This window comes from Kockovaella imperatae (assembly GCF_002102565.1).
Source record: "Kockovaella imperatae strain NRRL Y-17943 chromosome Unknown BD324scaffold_10, whole genome shotgun sequence".
NCBI classification, from domain to species: domain Eukaryota; kingdom Fungi; phylum Basidiomycota; class Tremellomycetes; order Tremellales; family Cuniculitremaceae; genus Kockovaella; species Kockovaella imperatae.
Window position 1 is genome coordinate 477,123 of NW_019028950.1, and position 17,113 is coordinate 494,235.

At 52.5% G+C, this 17,113-nt stretch overlaps 9 protein-coding genes and 1 non-coding gene across 10 annotated transcripts; 8 read left to right on the forward strand and 2 right to left on the reverse strand.

Moving 5' to 3' along the window:
* Positions 1 to 1,758, forward strand: BD324DRAFT_646319 (Alpha/Beta hydrolase protein; the record flags this gene model as incomplete). Its single annotated transcript, XM_022017624.1, has 4 exons — positions 1 to 315; positions 354 to 527; positions 566 to 1,217; positions 1,255 to 1,758. Exons 1-4 carry the CDS (start codon positions 110 to 112, stop codon positions 1,756 to 1,758), a joined length of 1,536 nt encoding a protein of 511 aa, XP_021869898.1. The 5' UTR covers positions 1 to 109.
* BD324DRAFT_631465 (hypothetical protein) lies at positions 1,751 to 2,950 on the reverse strand. The gene is made up of 5 exons (XM_022016436.1): positions 2,510 to 2,950; positions 2,401 to 2,470; positions 2,316 to 2,368; positions 2,190 to 2,278; positions 1,751 to 2,153 (listed from the first exon to the last, which is right to left on the reverse strand). The coding sequence occupies exons 1-5, from the start codon at positions 2,626 to 2,628 to the stop codon at positions 1,843 to 1,845; spliced, it is 642 nt and encodes a 213-aa protein (XP_021869899.1). The 5' UTR covers positions 2,629 to 2,950; the 3' UTR covers positions 1,751 to 1,842.
* A 1,487-nt stretch (positions 2,951 to 4,437) lies between these two features.
* BD324DRAFT_74630 (hypothetical protein) lies at positions 4,438 to 5,295 on the forward strand. Its single transcript, XM_022019233.1, has 3 exons — positions 4,438 to 4,740; positions 4,775 to 4,918; positions 4,971 to 5,295. Exons 1-3 carry the CDS (start codon positions 4,530 to 4,532, stop codon positions 5,078 to 5,080), a joined length of 465 nt encoding a protein of 154 aa, XP_021869900.1. The 5' UTR covers positions 4,438 to 4,529; the 3' UTR covers positions 5,081 to 5,295.
* Positions 5,296 to 5,825: 530 nt separating this feature from the next.
* BD324DRAFT_609449 (hypothetical protein) lies at positions 5,826 to 8,037 on the forward strand (the record flags this gene model as incomplete). Its single annotated transcript, XM_022014155.1, has 2 exons — positions 5,826 to 6,638; positions 6,688 to 8,037. 2 exons carry the CDS (start codon positions 5,826 to 5,828, stop codon positions 8,035 to 8,037), a joined length of 2,163 nt encoding a protein of 720 aa, XP_021869901.1.
* A 349-nt stretch (positions 8,038 to 8,386) lies between these two features.
* BD324DRAFT_74660 (hypothetical protein) lies at positions 8,387 to 9,052 on the forward strand. Its single transcript, XM_022019234.1, has one exon. It carries the CDS (start codon positions 8,468 to 8,470, stop codon positions 9,017 to 9,019), a length of 552 nt encoding a protein of 183 aa, XP_021869902.1. The 5' UTR covers positions 8,387 to 8,467; the 3' UTR covers positions 9,020 to 9,052.
* A 403-nt stretch (positions 9,053 to 9,455) lies between these two features.
* Positions 9,456 to 11,783, forward strand: BD324DRAFT_74669 (hypothetical protein). The gene has a single exon (XM_022019235.1). The coding sequence runs from the start codon at positions 9,633 to 9,635 to the stop codon at positions 11,628 to 11,630; it is 1,998 nt and encodes a 665-aa protein (XP_021869903.1). The 5' UTR covers positions 9,456 to 9,632; the 3' UTR covers positions 11,631 to 11,783.
* Positions 11,722 to 12,834, forward strand: BD324DRAFT_652283 (hypothetical protein; the record flags this gene model as incomplete). The annotated part of the gene is made up of 1 exon (XM_022018467.1): positions 11,722 to 12,834. One exon carries the CDS (start codon positions 11,722 to 11,724, stop codon positions 12,832 to 12,834), a length of 1,113 nt encoding a protein of 370 aa, XP_021869904.1.
* A 682-nt stretch (positions 12,835 to 13,516) lies between these two features.
* BD324DRAFT_t21 lies at positions 13,517 to 13,616 on the forward strand. Its single transcript has one exon. It is a non-coding gene; the product is annotated as a tRNA-Glu (tRNA).
* A 1,301-nt stretch (positions 13,617 to 14,917) lies between these two features.
* Positions 14,918 to 16,193, forward strand: BD324DRAFT_581605 (putative cytoplasm protein; the record flags this gene model as incomplete). The annotated part of the gene is made up of 8 exons (XM_022013514.1): positions 14,918 to 15,005; positions 15,045 to 15,075; positions 15,120 to 15,224; positions 15,259 to 15,349; positions 15,388 to 15,522; positions 15,555 to 15,656; positions 15,687 to 15,958; positions 15,995 to 16,193. The coding sequence occupies 8 exons, from the start codon at positions 14,918 to 14,920 to the stop codon at positions 16,191 to 16,193; spliced, it is 1,023 nt and encodes a 340-aa protein (XP_021869905.1).
* A 33-nt stretch (positions 16,194 to 16,226) lies between these two features.
* BD324DRAFT_581609 (ubiquitin-related domain-containing protein) lies at positions 16,227 to 16,536 on the reverse strand (the record flags this gene model as incomplete). The annotated part of the gene is made up of 2 exons (XM_022013516.1): positions 16,227 to 16,459; positions 16,497 to 16,536. The coding sequence occupies 2 exons, from the start codon at positions 16,534 to 16,536 to the stop codon at positions 16,227 to 16,229; spliced, it is 273 nt and encodes a 90-aa protein (XP_021869906.1).
* Positions 16,537 to 17,113: the final 577 nt, after the last annotated feature.

Genomic DNA, 17,113 nt, shown 5'->3' on the forward strand with positions numbered 1-17,113 from the left:
CTGTGAGATATTCAACCATCTAAACTGCTCGTGTCTGGCGATGCCTGCAACTTCGCATCTTGTCCACCACCACGGCTTCTAGAGATCCTCAGAGATATCTCTCTCAGTCATGGCCATCGCTTCGTCATCCTCTAATCCGTTCGCTCATCTCATCTCTCAAGAGATCGCTGTCATACCAATATTCACTTTGGAATCTGGAGTGGAGGTTCGAGATGTCCCTGTAGCTTACAAGACATGGGGCAAGCTTAATGCGGCGAGAGACAACTGTTTGGTAATATGTCATGCTTTGACAGGCAGCGCAGACGTGGAAGATTGGTACGTCCGGCGGCGTTGAGCCCGCTGATATAATGCAGGTGGGGACCGTTACTTGGTCCAGACAAAGCCTTTGACCCCACGCGCTTCTTCATCTTCTGTGCGAACGTGATTGGGTCACCATATGGTACGATATCGAGCGTGACTACAAATCCGGAGACTGGACTGCCGTTTGGACCAGAGATGCCGGGAAGTAGTGTCAAGGATGATGTCAGGTGGGTACGATTATTTCCATCCTCATTGATTGCAAAAGGCTGCATTACACGATCCTCAAGCGGCTCGGCGTCCGGTCAGTCGCTGCTGTCATAGGAGGATCCATGGGCGGCATGACCTGTCTGGAGTATCCCCTCAACACACCTTCAGGGTTCGTCCGAGCTATCATCCCCCTTGCTACTTCTGCTCGACATTCCGCGTGGTGTATCTCCTGGGGCGAGGCACAACGGCAGTCTATATACTCTGATCCAGATTACAGAGATGGGTACTACTTCCGAGACGAGGCTGGTAACATCGATCTGCGCAATCAGCCGGGTCGTGGGTTGGCAGCTGCTCGGATGGCCGCGCTCTTGACCTATCGGAGTCGAGATAGTTTCGAGTCGCGTTTCGGACGACGTTCTGGAGGAGGTAGTTCCAGCAAGGTACCCAGAGGCGGAGTCAGGATCATGGGAGGCGCGGAGACTACCAATCCTGCGGAACCCAGTCAGTCGGATTTGGAAAGGAGCGCGAGCGAGAGAGCATGGCGAGAGCATAACGATGGTCATAGGAGTTCTGTCAGCGGTTCAGCCGGTTCAACGTCTGGCAAACTCCAAAGCAACAGCAGCAGGTCGAGCGAGGCCAAGCTTGGAGCTGGTGCGGAGCGGACAAAGATCTTCTCGGCTCAGTCATACCTACGGTATCAGGGCGATAAAGTGAGCTTGCCCATGGAGACCGAGCTGATTTTCCCAGTTTACAGGTCGGTTTGATGCCAACTGCTACATTCACATCACACGAAAGCTCGACACACATGATCTCTCCCAACCATCCAAGTTCAGCGCCGGCAACAGTCTCTCCGCATCTCTGACGCCAGTGGATAACGGAGACGAGAGCGCACAGACGGAGTCGCTTATACACGCTCTTTCGCTCCTTCCTCCGGCGCTTGTCATTGGTATAGAATCGGACGGACTGTTTACCACTTCGGAGCAAAGAGAACTGGCAGCGCACATTCCCGATGCTGAACTAGTTGTCATCCCCAGTCCTGATGGTCACGATGGCTTTCTCATAGAGTTTGAGGCTATCAATGGTTGGATCGATGGTTGGCTACGGCGTAAAGTCCCTGAGTTCTACACGGAGAGAGCGCGCATGATGTCTCCGGAGGAATATGCGCAAGGGGCCGGAGACTTACACGACGGTTTCAACGTCAAGAAAGAGAGTGTCTTTGGGGAGGCGGAGGCGGACGTCACGGCTTGGTAGTCATACTTGCATGGATCTGGTCTATGTCATATCTGTCTATATTCGCAGGGTCTCGAAATATCTACAACGCAGCTATCAGTACTCTTACTTCTCGGTCTTGACTTGGGTCGACTTGATCGGAGCCGGATCGATCGCGAGAGGATTGTGTGGCTCCTGCTTGGCCCCGAGAGTGAGAGACGAATAATCGAAACGCGGAGGAGGCACTCGATCGACAGTCTCCTCGAGCCACGTTTTGACACCTCGAGAGAGTGAGTCATAGTCGACACGTCCATTAGTCGATTTGGCAGCGGTGATGTGCAGGTAGAGACGATGGACCAGGAAGAGCCCAAGCAGGCATGAGAGGAAAAAAAGAGAGACGAGCGACGTGACGAAAAGCGTGGGAAGGAGAAAGCAGGCTGTACGTTAGCTTCTGAGCTTCATTCTTGTCCCACCTCCGAGCACGACGACACCGAGAACACAAGCAAAGATTGCGACTGCTGCGGCTGCGATTATAAAGAGCGACGCGGACAGCACGAATCCACTAGCACAAGTCAACCTTGTAATCCGACTGCACTCACATGAAGAAGCCGACCGGGATGATGCTTAGTGCGACGAAAATTGCGAGATAGGTCTACGGTCAGCGGAGAACTGAGTTCGACGTACAAAAAGAACAGGCTGTCGCTCTGCATAGGCTCGTGTCTTCTCAGCGTAAGGCATGGCAGCAGCTTGAATTCTGCAGCGGACATCAGATGACGTTGGGCGGGGGAATAACCTATCTGACTGCTCCCGTACGCGTCGAACTGTCTCATCTACCATGCCTTGGACGTCGACCTCGTTGACCTCCTTCTTCATGTAGTCTACGTCGACGCTGTCGATGGAATGCTTCTCCATGGCAATATATGGCTAATGAAGGATGTGGTACGGCAGATGACAGGAGGCATAATGGTGATGTCAATAAGTGGCCTCCAATCGATAGTGGTATGACATGCTTGTTCCGCCAATATTCGGCGGTCGGTCGTCGGTCGTCGGTCGTCGCCCGTCGTTTTTGGTCTATACCAAAATACTCAGCCCACAGCCCTTTTAAGACCTTGAGACTGGGCATGGGAGCTCACATACTGTGGCATCAGCAACCTACCAAGTTTCAGCTCTTACTCAGCTCTGCATGCATGTAAAGGAGGGTGATGAAGTTTTGTATGGTTGAGCCACTTTGGAGTAAATTTCCGTTGATTAGGAAAAGAAAGTGTAATTCGTCCCCAGGTTATTACAAAATAAATCCTTATCTCGCGTTTTATTACAAATTAATTTCTAATGCTGTCTCTTTGTCTCGGTGAAGTTGGCAGAATGGCTCAGAATCTATAAAAACAAGATCACTCTCTTTTCCATGCATGCAGTGCATTCTAAGCTGTGAAACTTGGTAGGTAGCTTAAGCCATAGCTGTTCGTATAGTCTGTAAAGTATGAAGCTCTAAGACTGATTAGGAGAGGAGAATTCTTAGGATGTCAAAAGCGCCGGCAAGAATTGTGCAAAAACGACGGGCGACGACCGACAACCGACGACCGACCGCCGAATATTGGCGGTATAAGCCCGTCATATAGTGGCAGCCGTGGCGGAATTTCATTACATGCAATTTCCATAAGGGACTTTGTCGCCCTTCAAGGCCTAAGGCATGTGCCCCCCCCCCCCCCCTCCTGGTGCAATCAGTAGCATGACCTGCAAAGCCACCATGTAGCTTTCAGTTGATGGGCTATTTCGAGTCCAAAGGCTAGTCGCGTATAAGAATGCGTTTCGCCGTAGTGGTGACCACGATGACACCATGAGATGGTCACTTTCAGGCTCTAGGAGGACAAGACAAAGGCGAGTCCCCATGAATTCACTGCAAACCCATCTGTGAGAAGCAACGGGTAGATACCTGTGTCTAAGTCATTCTCTAGAGCCCACTCGAGAGGAGACTTCATAGCTACATGAATGTCCTTAGGCGAACCGCACACCGCGCGATAGCATCTCCGGCAGTCCTTGGCTTGGATGTCAGGATAATTACCTATGCCATAATTTCATTCTAACGAGATCATATCGTCAGACAGCCTGAGGCAAAGTACTAATGTCGCATGGTAAACGAGACTGAAGAAAGTCAGATGAATATTCGGAGTTGATAGTGACTAAACGCGTCCGCAGACGCTCGGTAGCAGTTGAGCTCGTGCAGCTGACGAGACACAAGCATATGGTCGCGCCGACCTGTTCCGTTGACCATGCGCGAGAGGCTGCACCCATCTTCGTCTTCATCCTGCCAGGACCGTATCCACCGGGGCGTGCTGAGTTCGCTAAGCTTGTCGGGCGTCACATCTTGTTGTTTGTCACTCAACGCCCTTTCAACGCTTCACACAGTTTACACGTCAACTTGTCCGTTCTCGCTCAGAGCGCTTTCAACGCGGCCATAGAAACCAAAGCCAAGAGACTAGGCATCTGCCGACCGGGCCGACCCGGACCGCCGTTATGTTGGATTGAGCGGACACCAGGGAACGTGAATACATTGTTCCTGAGAAGATGGTCCACACTATGGGCGTCCTTCATCGAGTGGAAGAACCACACACACACCACTCTCCATCTCGGTCGATTATGACAGCGAGCCGGACCAACAATGGTGATACGCGTACGTCTAGGCGTTGGGGCCCGCTGGCTTATAAGACGAGGCCTTCTTCTCTCCTTATCATCAAATCGCCTACCCTTTCATCCATTGCACTGCCTGAACTACCCAATCGATTCTCTGCACCAGTCCCTCGCAGAAATCTGAAATCATGTCTACGGCTGTCATGATGCCCGCTGAAGCTACACCTCTACCTTCTCCTCAAACCCATATCGATTCCACTGGGGCAACGGGTTGTCCCATCGGGGTCGATACGATCCATTTGTCAGCCGACAAAACGACTCCAATCGATGAAGTGCCCGATGCGTCTGGAGACATCACGATGACCGCAGCGCGGCCCACTGAAGATGCTGATCTTCAAGGTGAGCACCTTAGGACCACTTCTGACAACCACAGATCAATGTGCACTTGTTGCTCCTACGATCACCACAGACGGCACCTCGGCGTCCAAGGTCGACCATCCCCCCCTTGACAACGCCCACGACCCCATTGCTGTCGTTTGTGGTATTGCACCTCTGGCCAACAGTGCTCCCAGTCATGGTCAATCGTACGCTCCTAGGACCATTTTTACAGCTCCAACGCACCAGGTTAGATCAGCCTCTCCGCCAGTGGCTCAACCAGCTGTCGCTCCAAGGACCATTATATCGACTCCCACGCCCCAGGTTGAATCGGTCTCTGCGCCCGCCACTCAGCCAGTTGTGACGGAGCAGTCCCAACCGCGACAGGTGTCACCACTCAACCTACATCCCAACAGCCTCAGACCGGAACCGGATCTGTCATCACGAACCAGGACGAGTCGGATGATGACGCCGAAATCGACATGGTCCCGGCGAATGTTGCTCCGGAGGCAGGAGAACCCAAGGACATGCCTCCTGAGGAGCATGTCTCCACCGCCCTTTCTGTCTGATGCAAGACTTTGACGGATGATGGATTCAAACGTCCGATATTCGGTGATGTCGACTACATGACTCAATGTTTGGCCGACGTACTGGCTAAAATCAATTTTGGCCGAGTCTGGGCCATTGGGTTCGAGGACACCAAGGTCGACGTCAAGATCCCGGTCTTCACGGATTATATCATTCTTCCTGGGCGGCAAGTAACTTCAGAGGACCAGTATCACATGCGACTCACTCTACCATACAGTTTCATCCAATCCAACCCCTATGCTCATCGACACCTCAGCGTCGCCCTTACTAAGTTGGAGTCTGCTGGTCACGTCGCACGATGGACCTCTGGTGACAGGGAGCAAGCCCATTTGCTTTTGGGTACTCTGGAGTTCAAGCGTAGTATCGACGTCACTCCCAACCTCCAATACAGCAACGCCCAGATCAAAGATCTCGTCCACGCCCTTGGACTCTCCCGGCGGCTCACCGTCATCAACGCGTACGGACCCAGCATCCAGTCCAACAGGACCAGGTTCATGTGGTCTTGTAAGATCCATATCGCCATGTCGGACCCCAAAGAAGCGGAAGCCCTTTTGGCGGACGAGGAAAGCGAATTTGTCGACTCCCGTGGCAAAACATTCACCCTGGTCGTCAAACCTGTCCGGGAATATGTACCAGTTCTGGGGCCTGCGACGATGGTCATGGACGTTGATGGTCTCACCAATTGTATGGGTCAGGTGAAGACGGCAACTGATAACTACGTTCTCAACCACTCCCTTGTCTTTCCCCAGTCCAAAGGGTACGCTACCAACTATCGTTTCATTCGTGCTGGCAACATGTTGGCGGCCGAGGCATCCAACCCTCAGTTTGGTCATGGGCTCAGTATGGTCCCCATGCCCAATGGACGGTTCTGGCGCCTCGCCTACATTCTCAATGGTAATCCCTCGAATTTCTCTTCTTCGAATCTCAAGGCATACGATGCAGCCAAAGACAACAGAGCTGCTATGAACATGGCTGAGAGCACTCGCAAGGAGATGTATGCTGGAGGAGCGATGTTAGAGACGAGGTTCGGCAAGTTAGAGAGAGGTCAGCAGGAGCTTCTACGTGGCCAGGGTGAACTCAAACGTGGCCTTGGTGAAGTCAAGTCCAATATGGACACCCTGATGATTGCGCCTGCCAAAGCCAGGTCAATTTGGTTGGAAGCGAAGAAGAAGCGTCTTCTGGCTTTTAAGCAACCTTGCGCGGAGCGAAATCGCATTCAAAAGCAGATCGACGAGGCGGAGAGGTCGATGCCTCAAGCTGCTATCATTCATAGCTCTGGCGACAATATTTCTGGTCCCTCCACGCCTGGGACACCAGCTCAAGGTTGTCGACCTGTCAAGCGTGGCCGTCATTGCGTTGGCAGTGATGCTTGATCAACGCCAGCTGTCTTCCACCACTTCCTCCGTCATCTCGTCTCACCGCCTTGAATCATGTTATCTTCCCCAATTTGTCTCTCCTTCGAATGAACTCACACCAGGGAGGATTGGAACGAAAGAACCTCAAACCTTTATGTATGTCTCGGCACCCTACGACTACCATGCCTCCAACGTTTTCAGCGTCCTCGACACTATGGCCCTTAGAAACATGCTCCAGGATCTTGGCTATGTGGTTTCCTTTGCCTCTGGATCCAGCGAGAAAGCCAATCAGGTCGATATCCTTCTCACCTTCGTCAATTCGCTCGATGAGAACCCTGTTGTCTCCTATGACGACGACTCAATCACTCCTCTCATTCACAAGCTCGCTTCCAGCTCAGATGTCGGAGTCGTCAACATCTTCGCGACCAAGATGGTGGGCAATGGTCCAGTCAGACGAGGGTATGTTTGCAGGAATGCCCGGACGACAGTCGCCCTGGAGAACCCTGGGCATGTCGATCTCATTTTGGTCACGGAATTTGAAGATCTACTTGACGACAAAACCGGCAACACCTTCCAAGTGCTGGTCCAGAGCCCACTCTTCTTCATTCCCATCTCGCATCCATTCCAGCTTGTCATGTATGTCAAGGCAACGCATTATGATATCCCCCAGATCAGGTGCTATGCCGAGGACATGGTCAAGGCCTTCAACACCAACAACCATGAAGCCAGGGGAGTCATCAACAATTGGCGGCTCGTCATGAATGGTAACTTCTTATCCTGTGAGGCCACCAACCCAAACCTCGCCATGCACTTGGCGACGATACAGATGCCGTGCAAGCGATTCTTCCGACTCGCTTACGACATCAACAACAACCCTGCCGCCTTCAAACGCGAGGCGCTTCTCTCATACGATGCTGCCAAACAAGCCCAATCCCTTCGAACGGAGATGAAAGTCGATGTGACCCTTCTTCAAGGACAGATCTCATCTCTCGCCATGGCTTCGAATGGCCTTCACCAACGTATGTCCCAGCTGGAACAGCGAGTGGGAGGCAACGAGCGTAGTCTGATGCAGATCGAATCGGATCGCAAGTTCTGGAACAATGTCAACGCTCTCCGTCGACAGCTCCGGCCCTTTCGCACCCTACCCTCTGACCAACCTCACGTTGAGCGCGATCGCCTACAAGTCAAACTGGATGGTCTCCTAGCTCAGGGTCCTCCCGAATTGCCAGTCGCCGCAGAGCCCGTGCCCAACGCCCCAATTGCGGCCATTGCAACTCTCCAGATCGGAAACACTCCACAGAACGGTCACCCCGTGGCGGCGAAGTTCGACAATCGTAGGGTATCCAAAAGGATGCGACTCAGTGAGGCTCTGGAGTAAACCTGTTCATTCTTCATCTCCCACTACTCGGCGCCCAGCGGGTCCGAGCTCGAACAATGTTCCATCGTCTGGTTGTTTTTGTTGATCTTTCCAACCGTACTCCTTTTGCTTCATCGTTCCAACGTGTTTTATCTTAGCTTTTTGATCGCGAACCGTGCCTTTTCTTGCCTCTTCTTTGGCGCCACATACTTCAGTGGCATGCATAGTGATACAAGACGCATCTTGCTCGCTCAACAGACCCGATCGCTACGCCCACGCATTACGTGGACTTTTTGACTATCACAAGAACACGTGTCTGCGGACACGCGGCGCGCGATAAACAACCCTGGCCTGCCCCCAAACATTTGATCCATTCATCTTCACATATCAACGCTTGAAATCATCTACAAAGAACTTACACTGCGTTGCACACCAAGCGCTACCATCAACAATGCTCCTTGCCATCTGCGGCATCCTTCTTTCAACCGCCTGGATAGGCGTGACTACACCTCCTACCATTTGGCGGAGTGACTCCATGATGCATCGATCCGAGGACAGCTTAGAAGCACCCAATGTGTTGATTCACAAAGCGTTTCACGACGATCAATGTCTTATTAACTCGCACTGCTTTCAAGCACGCGATGAATCTGTATGGGCTACTAATACCCGCTACACCGCCAACGTATTCACCTGCGTCACCTGCCCTACAATGATCCCCACTATCCCAACAATGAATCAAATGATGTGCACCACGCTGCAAGTGCCAGTTAAATCGCCTCGCCTGCCGGCTATTCTCATGATCATACTCCTCTATGGTTTCTTGGACCTCCAACATTGGACATCGTATGATCACGGACAACCGGGGACGTCAACGACCGAAATACGCACCAATGAATCACCCAAGACACATCCATCTAAGCCCCATCTACCTGGCCATAATCTACCTCTCGACCTTGCCTCAAGCCGTCGTCACCGACTCACAACTGTCCCTGCTCGCTCTTAACACCGCAAAGATGGGCCTGGCTTCTCATCTCAAGACTCAACAGGTCTCTGGTCTGGTCCTCAAAGTCTACACAGTCAGCTTGTCAGCTTCTGCCCGGGATGTAACCCGGATTGTTACAGGAATGAGCTGGATCTTCCTGCGCTTGTTCAAGCTCTCTGGAAGCCACACCACTTTGGGCTGCCTGAAGCACAGGACTCTACAGGGACTCATCACGCTTACTTCCCACTCACTCCCGCTCCTATTCCTGGCTCTAGCCATCTGCCCAATCGGCGTTCAAGCAGCCACACCCAATCTATCCGTGATGACATTCAACACCACTAGGTTGGGCCAATCCAACCCTTTGAAAGCCATACAGATAGCTGACATCATCCTCGAAGCAGGACCCACAGTGGTCATACTGACGGAGACCATTATCTACTCAGGTGTCAACGAGATCCTACTGGAAACTCTCGGTCACCTTTATCAATTCATCACCACCCCAGTTGGTGGACCCCACACTCCGGGCGGGATTACAATTCCCGTCTCCAAAGCAATGACTCTCACCTGAGGGCCTGCGATCGAGGGAGCTTTCCAACACAACATTCTCACAGCAGACATTAAGGTTCCCGACTTCATGGGGTCCCGAGATCTCATCTCACTCCACGTCTTCGGCATCTACGCCACACAAGCCACCAACCCTGAGACCGCGGCGTTCTGGGATACAGTTAAGCAGGCTCTGACAGGAAAGCAGAAGTGGATCGCCGCTGGGGACTTCAACCAGATTCTAGATGAGCGCGATGCAGATGCCACACACGCATTGCAGCTCGGGCAAAGCAGGAACAGCTACCGAGGCTTCTTATCGGGTACTAATGGGGTGGATCTCTGGCGACTGCAGGACGATGTCAACTTGGAGTATGATTGGACCAGGGCAACTCAAACGGGCGACACGTTTACGTCGCGTTCAATTATTGACCGCATCGCAGCTGGCCCTGACGTCCCGGGCGGGGACATACGCACTTGTCAGGTGATTGTTCGAGGATCGGACCACAGGGGGGTCATCTCAAACTTCGCCATCCCGGTCTTACCCAAGACGCAATGGGAAAACAATCCAGCCGTCCCTAGACTGGTCAAGCCACGGAATGGGGATGAACGCTTTGATGAATTCAGACGGATCCTACAGGCGTATCTCAAGGATGAGCCTGATCTATCTAGGGATATCATCACAGATTCGGACTTCGACCTGGTCTACAAAGCCGCGGATGTAGCCTTCAGGGCAGCGTGCGAAGAAGCATTTCACAGGCCAAAACGGCCGCCCACACCGGACAAGATACAACTCCCCGTTAGAGAGCAGAGGCTCAAGGAGGAGATCAACGCATACAACAAAGCGATTGGTCTGCTCAGACGAGGAGGATTCAAGCACATGATGGCACATCTGAAAAGGAAGGGCAGGCTACTGTTGGATAAGCTGGCACATCAGGATACATGTCTGATGATCAATTTTATCCAACGCAAAGCTGCCGAAAGATCGACAGCACTGGCACAGAGCCAAGCCGATCGTCTGTCCAGAAGGATCAAACGAAGATTCACCGCTAAAGTCCGAAGCGTTATATACACTGGCTCGGTCAAGCGTCTCATGCCTAACCAGGCAATCAGGATGCCCTCAATCTTACGAATCAAGGATGGGGGGTACACCCAGACTCCGATTGAGTACATTCATGAGTTCAGATCGCACTTCGAGGGAACGTTTCGAAGGGAACACCCTACCCGGGGGTCCAAGCCTTGGATGGATAGCAGAGTCTCTCGGGAGTTCAATCGTCAGGCTCAGACTCGACCCCTCCAATGGCCTCCCAAGATCACGGCAGATGATATCCGACTGACTCTGGACAGAGGCTCAGTCAAACCAGCGCCGGGGCCGGACAACTGGGAGAAGTGGGCGCTCAGACAAAGCGGCACTGAGTGGCTGACCTTGATGGCAAAGCTAGTGAGATACATCGTTCAGCACAACTATTTCCCGCCAATTCTCAAGGAGAACTACATATGCTCGATGTATAAGAGGGAGGTTATGCTGGAAACCAACAATTATGGAGGTATAGTGCTTGCAAACACGCTCCAGATCTTGGTTGCGTCGGTATTCACCCGCACAGTTCAAGATTACGCCAACGCCATGGGCATGATCCCGGACACCCAAATCGCAGGTCGCGCTGGGGCACAGGTGGGGGACCTAACACATCTCCTGCATGCCCTCGACGGCTATGCAAACCTGGTCGATAAGACGTGGTTTGCCTTGAAGCGGGACCAGAAGAAAGGGTTCGACTTTATCCATCAATCAGGGTGGGATGATGCGGTGAAGTTCTTCGGACTGCCGGACACTATCAACGTGTTTGACAAAGCCAGGACCAGTCAAGTATCTTTGCGAGTCAAAGTTCGGACGCTTGTGTCCGACCCTATAATTACCGATGGGTTGACCAAACAAGGCGACCCGTTCAGTCCTATCAAGTACGTCCTAGTCACAGCGATGGCCCTTTGGTGGGCTATAGACAAAAATCACGGGGATGGCATGTTGATCGAGTCATCGCTCCACAATATGGACAATCGCAGGAGGAAAACCCCAAGCGCATCAGCATGGGGATGAAATCACGGTGACGATCCCCATGATAGCCGCGACGGACGACACTATCATCCTGGCTCGAGACCGGGACCAGCTGAAGAGGCTCACGTACTCCATGGAAGAGTTTCAGGGCAGGTATGGAATGGAGACAGATTGGGACAATCCTAAGAAGAGTGTACTTTTCATGCTGGGGAAGCGGAAGCCGGGTGACATCATGCAGCCGGTTTCCATTCCCCTGCCGACAGGCGTGGTAAAGACCTTACTCCCAGTAGACAGTGGGGATATCCTGCAGACCCCGATCAATGATCCGGCTGCACAAGCAAAAGCAGTTCAGAGGATTGTTGACAACTTTACGTTCCCAAAGCCTGGCAAAGACCTCCCCATCACCGCGATCAGGAAGATTGCGCATGTGTCACTCGCCGCACGGATCCGAGCGCGCCTGCAATACAGCCCGATCGCACCAAATGCTGTGAAAGCGATACACATCTCCATCAAGATACTCATCTCTGAGTATTATAGGATGTCGTTCAGGTTCAATCATAATGTTCTGTTCGGGAGACTTCAGGACGGCGGCCTAGACTTCCCCAATGTTGAACGTATGAATGCGACTTGGAGTGTGTCGATGCTCCACCGGGCACTGAACTCCAACAATGCGACAACGGCGTCAGCATCCGAGATCATTCTCGCAACCCTGCAATGCAACAAGAATAAATCCAGTCGGTGCTTTCCTCCTTTTGGACCACTCCAGACGACGCCTCAAATGACGCGCACCAACCCGATTCCCAAATCTAACTTGCTTACATGGGAGGTGGCTACCCGTTACATGCGCGACTTAGAGATGGAGATTATCCCAGCTCGGCACTTGAGCCGTGAAGCCGGACCAAAGGATAATCCATCCAGGAGGGGAGGGCTAGCGTTCCATAATGACAGAGCAGACCGATCTGAGGTCGTCCTTCAGAAATTTGAACCCAAGGATCCCCCAGAGCAGGTCATTGGTCGGATCGTTAAAAAGGCTCAGAAGGATTTGGCCAGGAACGGAGCGTTGATATACGCTACAGATGGGTCCATGGACCCTGCGCCTTTCTTGAACAAACGAAGGACGGCCTTCGCCATTGTTGGCTCTGCCCTAGTAGGAGACAGGTTCATGTCAAGAACAGACCTATCGGCTCGAGGGTCCTACTTGAATAGTAACTCTCTGAATAGGGATGTCAGGCTGGGTAGCTCATAGACAACGGATATACATATTGATAAAGAAGAAAGCTTTATCTCCATGAGTCCTACTCTTATACTCGGGTAACGGCTCGGCCAGCGGAGATCGCCGCCGACCGTTCCTGACAAGAACTCAGCGGCGACTTTGTGACAATGCTGAGAAGGGTTCTCAGAGGCCCTCTGTCGCTGTGACATAGGTGAGATTGATGCGTGTCTCTGCTCGGATGCCCTTTGCTTTGGGCCAAAGAATACTAGTTCACTGCATCTCAAAGTTCAAGTGTGCGGACGCGGCCCAGCCGGCCACAGGGTTGTGCTTGAATGGTCCATTCTTAAATCCAGATTCATTTTGTTGTAGCTCAAAGACGACAAGACCGCATGTTGACGGAGCAAAGACTGTCTTGATAGCGGGCTGTTATATTCAGGTACGGCTTGCGTGAGCCGACAGGCCACCAGACCAACCGGGCTCAAAAGTCATGCCCCGCTTATGCAACCATTCGCCGCAACTTGGGGAAGATCTCGACTTGTCCGTAGCGCGTGAAGGCTTCAGAGGCATGCTCAAAACGAGACCGATGGAAGCGAAAGCTCACATCAAATGTCATACGCGAACAGATGCCCTAGATCCGAATCTCCCATCAGCACGCCACATCTTCAGCGGTCTTTATAATTATCCTAAGGACAGACCTCCATTCAAAAAATGAGAATCGTGCGTAGTATAATGGCTAGTATATATCGTTCTCACTTACGTAATCAATGATGCTGAGTTGCCCCGATAAGATCCGGGTTCGATCCCCGGCGCGCGAACATTTTTTTCAATCTCCATAGCCCTACGACCTTTTTTTTCCTTCTCCTTTTTTGGGTGGATCAGCGCTTTTGTTCCGAACCCGTGTTCCATTTCCGCTAGACTAGCTTCTTGGCCTTGTCCCAAATGAAAAGCGTGGGTTGATTGGCGAACCGAGACTAGATCTGTATGTCGGTCGAAATGTTGAATTGTCAGTGTGTATACTTCCAGTATTCAGAGTCATACCCTCCTTCCCAATCTGAGAGCCTCGTAGAGATAAGAAGCAAGCATCCCATGATGCCCAATGACACGCCGGTCTTCACAACAAAATCCCTTTTCTCTTGTACTTCTAAATCAGGTTCTTAGCATCTATGCGCGTGTCGCTCAGAACGTTCGCGATACCTTACAAATTACAGTAAGTAGTGATGTAGGTTTGCAAGCTGCCGCGGTCCGTCACAGTAGATTGATGTGAAACTCCCCGTAGTTGAACTTAGTAAGGGGACGGTTTACGGATCCCTCGTGTCAGATTGGAGTGCCCGACTCACCTGAACCGCTTTGCCTGGTGCGAGACGTAAAACACCTGAAAGGTGCAGACTTGCGAGATGTGGATGTGCGAAATCACTAAAGCCAATCATCGATACACTGCCCATCGCGTGTGAGGGGATTTGATTCTCAGTCCCTCCCCGCTTGCTCATTAGTCTTGGGACGAAGCAGCGCTGTTCGTGTCTCATCAGCGATCTACCTGCTTTAAGGGAATGGCGCTTGCGAAGTACGACTCTGCTCATCAGCAAGTGGGCGAGTGAAGGTCCTATAGGGGATTTTGGGGACGCAGTGGGCTCTCGCGAATGGCACGGTGGACACGGCAAGATTCGGCGAGCCCCTGAGGCATTGCCGTACGGCAATGACTCAATGCGGACCAGGCACCATTCATCGGATCACAACAAAGACCTGGTTCCATAACGCATTCAGCGACGTCGATGTCGGCCACGTACGATCAATTGCAAGAACCATCCCAATTTCCGCGGACATGAGTGATTCAAATTGGATTACAGCTATCCCACACCCGTTCTGGGCGATTCGCGGGTGCTCCTTTGCTGTTAGAAGAGGACGGTCTTCGGGTATCGAAAGGTTGAAGCTCCTTAACCAATGCTGCAATGGCCACTCAGCTCAACCATGGGAGATCTCAACATGAGGATTGCCGCCACACGTATCGCACGCTGCAGACGCCTTGGCGGTGATGTCCGACACCAGAAACCCAAGGGGCCCCCTTCAATCCTGGTCCACTCATCCACTAATCATGCGCTCAACAACCGCTGCACCCACTATGGTGACCAAGCAGCATGCACATCTCATGTCACTGGTGGGCAAAATGATCCCACCAGTATCCGGTAAGCTGCACAAGGGGCAGGCAGGTAGGTCAAAGCCTGACGAGCCGCCGCTGAATGCTCCAGGGCGGGTCGGAGTGCTTGGAGGTTCTGGCGAGTAGGTCTGAGGAATGCGGAAGGAGGCAAACTGACAGCGTAAAGCTATTCTGGAGCTCCCTTCTTTTCAAGTATGGGTGCCATGAGGTTCGGCTGTGATCTCGCCCATGTCATTTGTGAACCTACGGCCGGCGCAGTCATCAAGACTTAGTGGGTTCAAGGCGGCGAATAGGCTGATGTAGAGCTCCCCCGATCTCATAGTCCACAACATACTCGATGCCAAGCGGTCGCAAGCGGAGATCAGAAAAGACCTCGAAGGAATTCTGTCCCGGCTGGTGAGCCATTGTGCAATATTTCAGGAGCTGACAGATAGCACGTCCTCATCATTGGACCTGGACTGGGACGGGATGACCACATGCAGTCATGCGCGAGGATAGCTTTCGAACTAGCCAGAGAGAATGATCAGATGAGTGTTGTTGTGGATGCAGATGGTCTATGGCTGGTACAGGTGAGCAGTCAGAAGGGCAAGACTGATATTAGAATGACCCATCGGTGGTCATGGACTGGCCAGGTGTTCCCCGCATAGTCCTCACGCCAAATGTCATGGAGTTCAAGCGTCTATGTCAGAAGATGGCAAGTATGGTCAATGTCGCCTGTGCTCAAATCTCGTAGAACATTGACGAGTCCGGTCCTGCAACTACGCTCTGCCCAAAACTCGCACGAGCGCTTCAAAACCTCACCATCATTCAAAAAGGGCCAACGGATATCATCTCGAATGGCCTGACCATTCCGTCAGATTTTTTCGTGAATAAGAAGGAAGCCGAATATCTGGAGGAGAGCTCTGAGGGAGGGCTCAAGCGCGTAGGAGGGCAAGGGGACATTCTCAGCGGTAGCACTGGTGTACTGATGGCTTGGGGCAGTGAATGGGTCCGTGGGACCTATGAGTGAGTGGAAACTGTGGGTAACTTGCTCATATCCAGACCTGTCGGCATGCCGCCGCCCGCCAGCAAAGCTCTGGCAGAGAATATCCCCTTACTGGCTGCGTATGGTGCATCTACCTTCAACAGAGCGTTGTCGAAACGAGGATGGGAGACCAAAAAGAGGGCAATGGTCACGCACGATCTGATAGAGCTCGTAGGGCCAGTGTACGAAGAGCTGTTTGGAGATCACGACACATGATGCACCTAGTACATTTCGAGACTCTGCCTCTTGTCAGTAGAGCTCGAGCGGGGTTTCCAGGCGTCTCACCATTCCGTCGTTGATTTCGTAGTCTCTCAGCGAGACGTGATCCTTGAATGATGTGTACCTGCGACGCGTTAGTCTCCATCGCGCTGGATGCACTTGCCATTTCTTCAGCTGAATCTTTTGCGCTGTCGTACCAGTCTGCGCCGCGATGAGCTTCTTCAAGTCGCCAACTGTGTCGGTGGGCAGGCATTTGACGCGGACTAAGACATGTCAACATGGTCGATACGTCAGACTCACCTTTTCTGCCCATCCTGTCGTTGGCAATCACTTCTATCATACGTGAGCTAGCGGTACTACAATAATCAGCGTCGAACACGAGCTTGACATACGATGTGACTTGGACAGGACCCTTCTTTTCCATTGCAGCCATTCTTTCGGACCTATCCCTGTCACCGCGAGACGAGCTCTCCGCACGTTCCTCCGAAGGACCATCGCCCGAGCCCCTTATAGGCATCCGGTCCAGAGGATCTGCAGTTCGCCTAAAGCTTCCCATTCCACTGGGAGCCGTTCCGCCAGGAGCAATGGTGGACATTGTGTTTCTCACTCCATGCTCTCTCGTTCCTCCGAACCTTGCAGGCACTTCACCCCTTTCTCTCCTCTCCATACGTTCTCGGGCCGTCTCCTCAGGCATAGCCTCTAGCGGATCTCTACGAGAAGACAAAGATCCCATGGACGAAGAGCCCTTCTTATAGAAGGAAAGCTCCTTCGGTCGTCGGGGAGCATGTTTAGGCGGAGGTGAACGAGACCTTGACCTGGATCGAGGTCTCGAGCGGTCAGATTCGCGATTCCTATCGCGGTCTCGGGGTCTGTCCCGCTCCCGGTCCCTACGAGGCGAGGGAGAGCGGTCGCGTGGG